Raw genomic sequence first — 13,527 nt, 5'->3', positions numbered from 1 at the left:
GCCAACAGTTAAGTGCCCCTTCGGGAATGACCCTTGCCCAATGGGCCTCCTCCGCCTACCCCCCCTCCCGAGGCAAAAAGGAAAGAAAAAAAACTGGTGTCTTTGGGGCTTCTGCCCACTTGGGAGCAGATGGGCCTAAAAATAATAGGCTGACCTGCCCCCAAGAAGGGCAGAAGTGGCCAACAGTGATGTGTCCCCTTTTGGAGGGGTGGTGACCCTAGCCCAAGGAGTACGCCCAGCAAACAAAAAACACACACAACAATCCCTGGTGTCTAGTGGTTTTCAACTCCGGGAGGGTAGGGGGGAGCAGATTGGCTGAAAAAATGGTGATCTAGCCCCCGGAGAACAGAGTCACAAATCGATTATTGTGCTGTGAGTGCGCTGATGTCAGATCGCCAAGGGCAGAGGGGGTATGGTGGGGGAAGTCAGGGTGGCAGGGGAAGCACTTCCCCTGCCATGTCTCAACGGGCGGTGTGGGTGACCCACTCCCCCGTGGGGCAGGTGCAGAACGAGCTGGTCTCGTCCTCGGCACACAAGCACCATGGCAGAGTACCAGACCAGCTCGTCCACAGCACCCAAGGGATTAAAAAAGAGGTTAGCAACAAATAATTAAACGTGACACAATGGCAAAGCTTCATTCAGAAAACCACATGCTGAAGAGAAGCACATGAATGAGGGGAGTATCTTCATAGATACATGTTCAGTGGAAGTGACGGACAGCCGAAATGTATGTTTGGGAAATTGGTCACATGCCACAAAGTTTTGTAATTGCTAGTTGCTTGAGTTCAGCTCTTCGAAATACTAGGAAACACAAGCTTCAGCTCTCATGGTTTCAAGCTGTCTTGCAAACAAAAGCAAAAAATAAAAGAAAGTGCCACAATCTGGGCACAAGAAGTGCAAAAAAAACTAATCAAAAAATCAATCCGTATTTGATCCATGCTGTAGGGAAAAACAAACACATGGCGAGAAAGTGAAGCGGACAGGTGTTGACATGCTCCCCAATGAAAAGGAAAAAAATATGATTGACAATGAAGCTAACCAGATGGTAAATAATGGGTAGGATGAAAGCCCTTTTTAGAGGGTTTTTTTTTTTTTAGTAGAAAGAATATTTTGTCATAGGAGAGACAGCGCATGCTTTGTCTCAAGCAAGACCTTCCTGCTCATCCTACTACAGGAGGCTGACCTGTGGTGGCAGAAGAGAAGTTGGATACTGATATCTCCTGCGTTTTATGAAGTTTGGAACCTGCTGTCCTTCTTCCAATCAGCAACGTCAAAGGATACAATGAAGATTGCAGGACAAAAAACCAATAAACAAATGTATATGTGCTCCTCATTCTTCCATCAAGACTGCTTCTTAGCCACACCAGTGGGGAACAAATTCAGCAATATCTGCCAGCATCGCAGAGGAATTACTACAAAAATGTGCTCTGTATTCGGTTCTGGGCAGTTACTATTGTTCTCATCAAAACCCCTCTATATGCATCTGAAATGTGAACATTAAAATGTCTCCAAAAAAGTGGCTCAAGCAACTTCAAAACTAAGGGTGTGCAAAATCATGTAATGTGCTATTGTGTAGTTACATGAAGTTGCATTACAATTACGCACACTTAAAGGAATTGCAAACACGCTTGCATTCTGCTCTTTCCACACGTTTGTGGTAAATTTATACCGTGAATGTTGCAGAACTGCCATCTAGACCTCTTTCTTGCCAATTATGACAAAAGTATTCCCAGGAGTGCTGCTTTAATTGGAAAACACCAGAGTGTATCTGCCCAGAGAGTGATGCAACATACTTGGTATTAGCAAAATCAGTACAATTGCAAAGTGTACGCACCACCTGTAAGTGTTAAGATTCTGCTAGATTGCATGTCACTGTGCAGTCCTCTGATTTGCTCCGGTGCCTCATAAAAATGGGAATCTTGCAACAAAGGCTATATACCAAATTGTGCCAAGTCAGCAGCAGTTCGAACCATTATCTTTCTCTCATACTGAATCTGCTGACAACTCAGCACTGGCTCAGGGCCAGGAGCCACTTGTGTGACTGGGCTGCTATCTGGGACCAGAACGAATCAAACCAAGGACCATGTCAAACCCACTTAATTGTTGTTTTGTTAGTTTTCATCCATTCCTTTTGTGAATGATATGTCCAACCACACAACGGAGTTACTGTTTTTATCAGGAGACGTATGGGAATACTTGGTGGTAGGAATTGTTTGGATTTAGAATTTCCCCTTAGGAAAATTCATAGTTTTGGCCAACGTTTTAGATTTAACAGGCATTCTGGGCAAGAGAATGCCATGGGAGCCATGCAAGTTACTTCAGCATTGATTTTCCTCTGTGCTTATTTTTCAAAAATGTCTAAGATTAGTGCATTTTTATGGGTGACGTCTGAGCCTGGCCCCAGATACCACAGCTACCTACAATGCCAAAATGGGTCAGTTTTCATGGTGAAAATTTGATGTCTCCATGTTGCATTTTGGGACCTTTCCTGTTTCTGGTGATGAGCATCGCTACCCAAGTGGGTTGCTTTTTTAATCTGGAGAAGTTTGAGGACACAAGGTTGCAAAACATTTGTTATTATTAATTGAATTTTTCTACATTTTCGGCTTCTAAATGTAAGCCAGTGGTCAAGAAAGAACACATTTTGCAAAATGCTGTTTGAATCACATGGTAGTATGGATATTTCCAAATTCAGAGTTGCACAAATAATCACTATTCCTAAACTCAGTATCCTGGATGCATTTCCTGCATCCCACTTTTTCATTCATTATATTATACTGTATAAAATATAATTATAAACTGCCACCAAAAGGATCTCACTGATATAACAGTATATTATTTTAGTAAATTGCCATTGGGGCAAAATTTACAGATGAAAACGTTGTCACTTTTTTTTTTTCTTATTTGTTTTCATTTTTTTATATCAACTGTTAGTTTCTTTTGAAGAACCATGAGTTGTCTACAGAAATGACCTATTGCTGAATTCAGAATGTTGTGTACTTTCCAGAAATGTGTAACTCTCTGGACTTACTAATGGATTTCTCATCCATTTCCACCACAAACTGCATATATGTAGAAACCATGAAAAAGTAGGAAAAAGTGACTGTCACGAAGTACAAGCATTGGCAAACCCAACGCCTTGTGGCAGTACTGTGCAGTTCTGGAGATGCAGTACACCAGCGGCAAAAGGAAAAAAAATGCAGCTATGAGGCTGCTGCCAGTGCATCTTTTAATAGGCTCGAGCATGCATGGTGGTAGGTGCCTGCGCATGCTTTATTACTTGTCTGTACATCTGTGCTACATTTGAGCTATTTTCTCCTGGTCTAACCAGGTGAATCCATACCCGGTGGGTACCTTTATAGTCCCCAGCTTGTGGGATGGATAAAAGAAAAAAGCAAGTGTTTGTCTTGAATACCGTTGGTGGCATGAAGGCTATGTGCAAAGTCCCACAAATATCAAGGTGGCGAAGTTGGAGCCACAGCAGCAAAGGGGTTAATCTTCGTCTGAGTCTGGTTAACCTGAAAGAAAATCTAATCCTAAATTATTCACGGTTAACAAATTGCACATGGATTTGTCATTATTTTCTTTCTCAGTGCACTGGACCTTTATGTGAAGTGAAATAGCAGACTTTATGTCAAAAACACTGGGATTAATACTGTAATAGCTGCTAGACTTGTTGGCGTTGTGCCTCATTGATGATTTATGTGTTTTGTTAGAAGCCAAGAAACAAGGCAAGGAAACAATGGTGTCACCAGTGTATGTTGTGCTCAACATATCTACTTTTTTGGGCACTAATAGTCTGTCATTATTGGAAAATAATTTCCAGATGTTATATTGCATTTTTCTTATGGACGGGAGTATATAAAAGACACACATACTAATGGCAGATATAAATAGTTGTAGATTATCTTGTTTTATATGGCTTTATTATGTGTAGTAGCTAGTGCTCTTTCTGTAATTTAAATGAAAATAATTCACTTCAGATTACCATTCCAAAATCACTAGAGTTGTTTTGTTCTCACATCTTATGACAGGGTATTAGTCTGTTGTAGCCTCTCTTGACGAGTTCCACCTTAATTCTTTGAAACGCTTTGTTTTGCTGGGCTCTCATAAAAAATGCTAGGATCTAGAATTAGATCATTCTTGAAAAAATAGATATGAATTATGTTTCTAAGTGGACCTGTGTTTTTAATCCATTTTGTATTAGATCCTCGTTGTCAAGAGTTTAAGGATTGTTGTATTTTTCACAGAAACAAATAACTTTATTCTTTCATTTGAGATGATAATTGATAAATCTAGACTCATCAAGGTTTGTAGGAGAGTTGTTTCAGTGCTGTGATCCCCTTTCAGCTGCTTGAGAAGTGGCCCCAAGGGTCAGATAAACATGGTGAAAGATGGAGATGATGACATCCTAACGGAGATGGCAAGTGAATTGTTTTTTTGATCTCCTCCCAAATAAAAGCACGTATTAGAGATGCTCCTTGAGATTTTTTAACTTAAATAAGACATGAACATGAGACGGAACGTCCATTTATCTTCCCTTTTGCATATCTCTAGAAATATCCTTGTAATAAATCCTTAACTGTTCATATTGCTCAAGCTTATTGTGGATGTCAGCCTGCTTTTTTTAAGATGCTAACATTTGTAAAAAGCCGTCTTTCTAAAACATGGAAAACTGTATTTTTACCTGTTTTTGTTAGTCCTGTTGTGGGTTGCTAAACACATTTTGTGTGATAGAGTATCCAGTCATGGAGTTGCACACAAGATAGTTAACAAAGTGTTTCCTGAACCACCAGGGCCTGAAGAAAAGAAAATATATTTTCTGGATAGTTTTCACATAGCAGGGAGTTTCATTTTTAAAGATAAGGTAATCTACTTGAGGTCTTGGACATAGGACATAGGACTTTCTGAACAGGAGGCTCTAGGAACTTGGCAGCAATTTGGTGGTGGTTATATTAGACAGTATTTGTGCATTCTGATGAGTCATTCTCTTCATTCTGCCTGGTTATCCACGTTCATGTTGCTAAAAGAAATAAGTAGATATTCAGTTCATTTACAGGGCAGACCCAAACTGGTCATCGCCTTTTTAACTGAAGCATCAACTATCTTTCAGAGATTATTGTTACTTGGAATTACTTCTTCCACCTCCTCCTCATATAATTCCAGAGTGTATCGCTGCATATTACTCACTTGTTGTCTCTAGTCACCTTCCTTATTAATAGTACTGCTCCTTACTGCCTGATTGCCAAGTATATCCCCATTGGCTGATGTTAGCACGTAGATTAAGAGTGTAGGCTAGTTACCAATCCTTGCAATACAATTGGAGGAGGTTAGGACACACTGGGCTCTGGACCCATGCCTTTCATTTTGGGGGAAATAACGAGGCTCTCACTGTGTCCACAGAAATCAGAAGCTGTATGTGAATCGCAGACTTGTAAGTACCGCCTGCGTGAGCAGTCTCATTCGGAATCTGCAATGCCAACACTTGGAACTGCTGCCATGTTGCAAGGAAGTCCATTAAAAAAGGAGCAACGGTGCAGACATGCTCCTGGCCCCCCACCTCCACACCCATGCAGTCAGAAGACTGTACAGTGCCTTTCTGTCATCCGCCACCGTACCTGACCACGTACCTGAAAAGGAAATGTGTGTGTGTGTGTGTGTGTGTTCAGAGGCTCGCTTGTGCAAATTTAATGCAGTCAGAGTAGAACAAATTCACAGATAAATAATTAATTCAATTTTAAACCTTTTAGAGAAAACAATTTTCCCAAAGGGGAGGGCTCCTTATCTGCTTCAGGAGCAGCAAAGAAAGAGGGGGATGGACCTTTGACATGCATCTATATGAGCTGCAGTGATTTGTGATTGGTTGTCCACTTTTGTCCCAAGTTCGCATGGGGCTTGTAGTGGTTTCTGACTTTAGACTGATGCTGCTGTTGGCGAATAAAGCAGATAGAAATCAAAATGCATTCTTCCAGACCTGACATAGAAATCTTCTGTGATGCCTTTGCCTCCTAGTGTTTTTTCCCTTATTCTAGCTCTTTATGAACCCCCAAGCGGTGTTTTTCCCTAGATAGTGCTTTCTCCAAAAACGTGTTCAGATCACTGGTTAGCCTGAGTGATACAAGCATTCAACATCCTGTATGTTGATCCTGCTTGTTGTCATTGTTGCCTGCAAAGTGTCGTGTGCAGTACCTATCTAGGCGCCACCTTGACGTGCTGACGTCAGTTACTTTTGTGACTTTCCATGCCAAGAGCGTGAAGCCATGATGAGAATTGACCACTGGTGTGGAAAAGACTAAGGCCCTGAAAAGTGTGTCCCCCTACTCCTTAACCGGTTCGCAGAGCGGGGAGGACGTGAGGATGGGGGGTAAGTTTACCATCTGACAAGAACTTGACTTGACCGACTTGCAGGGCTGAGCAGTTTTATCGTCAATGGCCTTGCAGTGCCCTGCCTGGCTGAGAACATCTGCCTTTTCAGGGAATGCCCAGGCTTCCCTCATGGACATGCCCTTTGATGACTCTTGCCTATTTGGAGACAAAGTGGATTCAGCGCCAGAGGGCTTCAAGGACAGTAGGACTTCGGTCAGGTCCTTGGGCTTATCTATGGCTACTTATCCACGCAAACCACCGTTGTTCTTACAGAACATGTGGGGCAGGTGGCCAGTGGTCCGGTCAGTCTACCACCCCCCCCAGCAGCCTCTGCCTCCGAGCTTCTTTAGTCCACCCTCAGACCATCATGGGCATCCAGTGGGAGGCATGATACGCCATCACCTTCCCCACTGGCGGTCAGGCACATCAGACTGTTGGATACTACAGATAGTCTAAAGGGGCTACTACCTCCCCTTTGTGACAATCCACCACCCATGCCACCGAGTAAAGGCCTGCTTCGGGAGGACCATCTCTCCTTGCTTTGTCAAGAAGCGCAGGTTCTCTTGGCCAAGGGAGCCCTAAAGAGGGTACCTGCCTCTGAAGTACGTTGTGGTTGTTATTCCTGCTACTTTCTGGAGCTAAAGAGGGAACCGAGGACTTCTTTCTTTCCTGGCTCTGTACCTTCTCAACCTCTTCTTGAAAAAGGAGAAAACCAAAATGGTCACCCTCACCGAAGATTTGTCTGCCATAGACCCGAGAGACTGGATCGTAGCATTAGACTTGAAGGGCACATAGTTAACATTCCCGCCCTACCGGCCTACAGACACTGTCTGCAGTTCACAGTGGGCCAAGAACAGTATAAGTTTGTTGTACTAGCATTCAGCCTTACCTGTGCCCTCGGGTGTTCACCAAGGTGATGGCGGTGGTCACAGCACATCTGCGGAGGTTGGTGATTTCAGTCTTGCCCCTACCTCAATGACTGACTGTTGAAGGCGGGCTCACCCAAGACAGTTGTCATCCACCTTCAGACTGTGACGAACCCCCCTGCACTCTCAGGGGTTCACTATCAATATGCTGTAGTCGGCACAGACCCCTTTCATCAGAGTTGTTCTGGACACACTGCAGTTTCGGGCCTATCCTCCTGAACCGTGAGTCCAGGATATTCAGGCTATGATATCTGATGTTTCAGCCTCTATCCTGGATTTTGGTGAGACTGACCATGAGGCTGTTATATCTTATAGCCTCTTGTATTCTGCTGGTAACACATGCCTGCTGGCATATGCGGGCCCTGCAATGGCACATAAAGGCCCAGTGTGTGCAGCATCAGGGGAAATCACTTTGACTAGGTCCAGGTGTCAGAGGGAACTGCAAAATACCTGCAGTGATGGCTGACAGATCTGATTGGGGAAGGGAGAGGGGTCTGCCACTGACCCAATCGCTGTTTAATGGTAGTGAAGGATGTGTCACTCTTGGGCTGGGATGGCCACCTGGGAAAGGTGGAGATCAGAGTATTCTGTATTCCGACGGAGTCCAAGCTCCACGTAAACCTGTTGGAGATTCGGATGATTTTTTTACTTTAAAAGCCTTTCTAATTTTGATCAAGGGAAGACTGATGCAGGTGTTCACTGACAACACCTCCACCAAGTGGTACTGCAACAAACACAGCGACTCAAGGTCGTGAACCCAGTTTCAAGAAGCCCTGTTCCTCTGGACATGTCTGGAACGTCAGGGCATTACCCCGGTGGTTCAGCATCTGGTGGGAAATTTGTTTGCCAGAGCAGATGAGCTCAGCCGAAGCTCCCTTGTGGATCATGAATGGCGTCTCCATATGGAGTTCGTGCAAGATCTTTCAGCAGTGGGGAGAGCCTTTGCTTGTGCGTTCTTTAGGGTGGCGAACAGATCTATGTAAGCAGATTTGTGCCTTGGAGTTTTCAAAGAGACTCAACTGGAGATGCTGTTCATCTCGATTGGAGCGCCGGCCTCCAGTATGCCTTTTTGCTAATGCCACTCCTGCTCTGAGTTCTCAAGAAGATCAGGAATGACTGGGCCGGAGTCTCTCTTGTGGCTCCGAATTGGGCACAGAGTCTGGTATCCTGAGCTGCTGAGAATGACAATCGGTCCTCCAGTCAAGCTGGAGGATCTTCTGTTACAGCAACAGGGCAGGGTTCTGTACCCTAAGCTCCGCAACCTCCTCCTGCATGTGTGGAGATTGAGCGGTGACAGTTGACAGGTTTCGACCTTCCGTCCGAAGCCTGTGATTTTATTCTAGCAGTCTGGCATCTATCCACCCAGTCTGTTTTTTATGTTATTGGGGCAAGTTTGTCTCATGGTGTGCTTCCCACAATGTTGAACCCCTTCCTGACGTTATATCCAAGGTTCTTTTGTTTGCCCTATATTTGGCCTAGCAAGGCTCTGCTATTGGTACTGTTAAAGGGTACCTTTCTGCAGTCCCTGCATTCCTGTGGTTCTCGACAAACCTCCTCTTTTCAAATCCTGTGTTGTAACCAGGTTTCTTATTGGTCTGCAGCACATGTTTACCACCCCCCCACCCCCCAACCATTTATCATGCCTCGGTGGAACCTCATCCTTATTCTCACTCTCCTGATGTGTGTGCCATTTGAACCTTAGCACAGTTGCCATCTTCGGCTGCTGACCTTTAAAACTGAGTTTTTAGTACCTATTACATTTGCCAGGAGGGTCAGTGAATTGCAGGCCCTCTCTGTGCACTCTCCTGACATCTCCTTTTACCCAGACAAAGTGGTCATCCTGACACTTGCTTCCTTCATTCCGAAGGTTTTCACTCCCTTCCATGTAGGCCAAAGCATTACTCTGCCGACCTTCTTTGCTCTGCCTCATCACTCCAGAGAAGAGGAGGAACTCCGCTTCCTGGACCCAAAAAGAGAATTGTCTTTCTATCTTGATCGCACAAAAGGGTTCCGGTTAGATGATCAACTCCTCGTCGGCTATGTCAAAGCCAAAAAAACGAAGGCTGTGCAGAAGCAGACCTTCTTGATATGGCTCTTCCTATACATTAAGATCTGCTATCCACTGGTGAAGAAACAACCCCCTGCGGGCTTGAGGGCTAACTCTACCAGAGCCAAGGCTGCGATCACTGCATTAGCTCACTGTGCTCCTCTCTTGGACATCTGTTAGGTGGTGACGTTAGCATCACTGCACACGTTGACAAAACATTACTGCTTGGACAGTCAGGTCTGTTGGCACATATTTAATTCTTATATTTAATCCACTTATTAGTCCCTAATACATCGTACTACCTGTTCCAAGGGCATGCAATGTAAATGCTGCTAGTGGGGTGCAACACTTATCATGACACACGCTCCCTAAAGCATTTTGTAGGCCTGCCATTGCAGATTGCAGTGAAGTTTTAAACAGCCCTTTTGACTTGGCAATATAACTCCTACACCAAGCTTAAACCTTCAATTTTAATACTTCTAATTCATCGCTAAGGTGGACTCTAAAGGCTCATAAGGCAAGGTGTACAGTATTGAAAAAGTAGAACATATATTTAATCTTTTACATGTGCTGGCAATGGAAAAAAAGAAGAAAAAAAAAAAGTTGTTTTTCACTGTGGCAAGGTTGGCCTCCTGTAGACTAACACTGTTTTACCTTATTAATTTAATAAGTGCTGAGTTCAGTTTGGGAATAGTTAGTGAAATACTTCTTTCACCCATTTCAGTTGTAAATTTAAATCCACTTTAATGGTTGTCAGATTTTAAATTATTATATTGAAAATGCAATTTTTCTCGGATCTAGGTCCTATCTAGGATGTTTCTTGATCATGTCAGCTGCTCTTCGGCTGCTAATGGCTCTCCCTATTAGGAAAGGTTTTTGGGGCCAGATAATGGACAAAGGGGGCCTGGTTCTAGAGGGGAGTGGGTCTTCCTGAAAGGATGGCCTTGGAATAGGTGTATCTTTCCCTCATTATATTTTAAAGCGATCTGCTGATTATACTTCAAAGGGATCTGCCCCATCATACACAAAAGAAGCTGACACTAGATCTGCACCTGCCTTGTGTTTCACCTGCCAGGCTGAATCCAAACACACTAACAAGGAGAGAACTGACCATATACAATTTTGAAGGTAGACAGTGGATTGTCCCCCATCCACAGGCTGGAATTGGGTATAAAAGTGTCACCTTCAGAACCTTAAATCATATCACTCCTGGACCTGAGAAGATTCAGAAGGACTGCCCTGCTGTCTGAAGAAGGAAGAGTAGGACCTGCTTGCCTTGAACCCAAGACCTAAAAAGTGACTCCAAGGGTCAGTTGCCTGACCTCCTCTTTTGAGCTACAGAGACACAAAAAGCTTCCAGAAGCCTTTCCTGCTTTTCAGCTGACCAGAATCAACTGGACCTGACCTAGTCCACCAATGCTGGTCTCTGTGGGAGTAAGTCTTGACCTCTATGTGCTGTGCTCAAGGTCCTGGACCCGTATCAGGAGTCAGAATGTACTTTTCCCTGCTGAACTTAAGTTTGCATCAGCTCTGACAACCAGTGGCATAGATCAGCGCAGGGTCTCACATCGCAACACTGAACAGCCCCTGATTGGCTGCGTCACCAGATCTGATCCAGAGCATGTCATTGCTGCACCGTGCAGCTCCTGATAGGTGTCTTCATCTAATTTGGTGCAAAGTGAAGCAGTGCCTTCCATTGGAGCACCGCACAAGCCCCACATGAAGATTCAACTCCCAGTGTGCCAAATCTGGTCCTGTAACTAGCCTGCACTCCACTGCCAGTTATTTTTCTGAATATAGGTATAGAAGCAAAAACTAAAGATCAAATCCATAAACTAAAGAAAAACACCAAAATCTATGCACCACAATCGACTGTCTTAAGGACCAGGCACTCACTCTGGAATTTGCGCGAGCGCTATCTTGTGACAACCTGAGCCTGCATCCGGTATGGGAACCAAAGAAGGCTAATATCCACATCTGATATTTCCTCCAGTTTTTTGGCCATCCACCGTACACCTCCCCCCCCCCCTTGAATTTATCATTTATTACTCTAAATCTTGGTACCCCAGCATAACAACCAATCAAAAGTGTGAGATTTTATCAACTGACAAAGCTGCTTTTCAGTGAATGCGTATTTCCTACAACATTTGCATATGGACAGGTCAGATACCGGCAGGTGATAAAGCAGCGTCTGATAATGTTTGTTGTTCACGACCAAACTGTTTTGCTATCTGTTTTGACTTGGATTAAGCTAAAGACTCAATCAGAGTGCCCAGCAACAAAGAAATTGTGTCTCTCCCAAATGTATCGCAGACTATCAATTGTGAAAGCGTGATCTTCCTGCAAGGACACTACATTGCCCTGCTTTGTGCCCAAACAAAATCCTGTCGTGAAGGAGATTGTGTCGCTGTCTACAACCCGGAGCTTCACTGGGACAACATTTAATTGATTTACCGCACCCAAGAACTTTTTTTAACCGCATTATACCTTCATCTCTGCTCTGGCTATAAAGCGAAAGTAGTAGTATGTCTGCATTTTTGTGGTAGACTAGACCCATTCTTCTGTCCGCCTAAAGGATGATAGATCTGTCTCGAATTCAGCAGCCTGGAAATCTCAGCTGTAAGAGGTGCCCCTGATCTGGTTGATTGACTTTAGCTCAATATGCATCTTTGTTCATTACAAATTTATAACTTCATACATATATGTATTGTTTTTTTCATTATCACTTACGTTCCCCTCCATGCCGGTTAGCTTGATATCCACTCGGAATACATTGTAAAACTATTCTGAACCCACACTGATGCGTGATTGATGTTTTCCTTTTTAAATAAGTACCTTTTTTCGTTCCGGAGCCGTGTACCACTTCCTAAGGGTTCATATGTGGCTCGAACGGTAAGGGATGCCTCCCAGATCACCTTGACAATATTATCTAAAATTGCTTGATTCATTAGTTCTGGTTCTGTCATTGCAGTAATATGACAAACACCCACGGTTGTAGTACTGCGAAAACATTAGCTTGAAACAGTGCAAGTGCTTTCAAATTAGGCTAGTTTTAATAGAAGTGTTTCAGATGTGATGGTCAGAAAACGTTCATAAGCCTCTTGCTTTCAGTTCCTACAAAAATCCTTTGGTTGTCTAGCTGATATTCAGAGAGGTGGGTTAATGTGGTTGGCGAGATATCAGAGCATCATTGATGCCATTTCATCACATGTTGTACCATTAGTGTACCCTCGATCAACCATGCTTCTGGTTCACTTCTCCACTGATGGGTATGTGCCTCATAAAGATGCATCATGTATGTTGGCTTTGTTTGGAAATTAATCTCATAATTTGCCTTCTTTTGGATCGGGTGGACTGTGGCCCAGATTTTGAGCATTTTCAGCCTCAAAGATTTATGTTCGTTCATAACGACTAGTAATACATTCACACATGCTTGGGTTTGTGTTCCTTTCAGTTATTTATGTTGCCATAACCGAGAAACCTATGGATAGTGCAGTACCTTGGGTGACCGTGTAAGACTGTGATTTCTCTTTTAAGGAGTACTGACATCACTTTTTGTTTTTACTTTTAGCTCATAATCTGCTTCAAATTGTTGATTATTCTTTTTCTCTTACAGACTGAGACAACAATTGGCCTCAGTTCATATCAGCAGAAAAGGTAAGCACGTTTTTCATCACAGTTTCACCAGTTTTGAACGCTTTATTCGTACATGCTTTTTCCTCCAAGTGATAAAGAAAATTAATATGTTGTAGGTGAAGAGTAGGGAAGATATCCTACTGTTCGATGTAAAGCTACTGCGGAAAATAAGCAACGGTTACAAAATACTAAATGGTCTTGATGCTTTCTCCATTGAGAGTTTATTTTAATCCTATTTCAATTTGGTTTATTCCTTCTAATTTCACTTGCTTGTAATCTCAGCAGGACCTTGTGGAGGTCAAATGTGCTAGCGATGACAACTGCCTGTCTAATCATGAAGATGGATAAAAAGCACATTTTGGAAAAAATAATTTCACAATTTTCCCACATCAGTTCTTCATCTGTGCTTCTCTGAGGCACAGGGAATATCCTGATGGTGTAATTTCTGGGGTCATTGAAAACAATGTGTTTGCTAACCCCTTTTATTGTTGAAGTTCCTGTTTTTAATATCTCTTGAATGTGCTCGTGTCAAATGTTTCACTAAAATGCTGC

General features: G+C 43.4%; 1 protein-coding gene across 2 annotated transcripts in view; it reads left to right on the top strand.

Moving 5' to 3' along the window:
• The window catches only part of TMEM131 (transmembrane protein 131), an 892,454-nt gene that overhangs the window by 148,660 nt on the left and 730,267 nt on the right, over window positions 1–13,527 (top strand). For both annotated transcript variants that reach the window (XM_069204268.1, XM_069204267.1), the window contains exon 3: window positions 12,956–12,996. In XM_069204268.1, the coding sequence (XP_069060369.1) occupies window positions 12,956–12,996 (41 nt within the window). The remainder of the gene's footprint in view (window positions 1–12,955; window positions 12,997–13,527) is intronic.

The sequence above is a fragment of the Pleurodeles waltl genome, chromosome 8 (genome assembly GCF_031143425.1).
Source record: "Pleurodeles waltl isolate 20211129_DDA chromosome 8, aPleWal1.hap1.20221129, whole genome shotgun sequence".
In the NCBI taxonomy this organism is placed as follows: domain Eukaryota; kingdom Metazoa; phylum Chordata; class Amphibia; order Caudata; family Salamandridae; genus Pleurodeles; species Pleurodeles waltl.
Note: the sequence above shows the minus strand (reverse complement) of the source record. Positions and strands in the feature narration are given on the sequence as shown.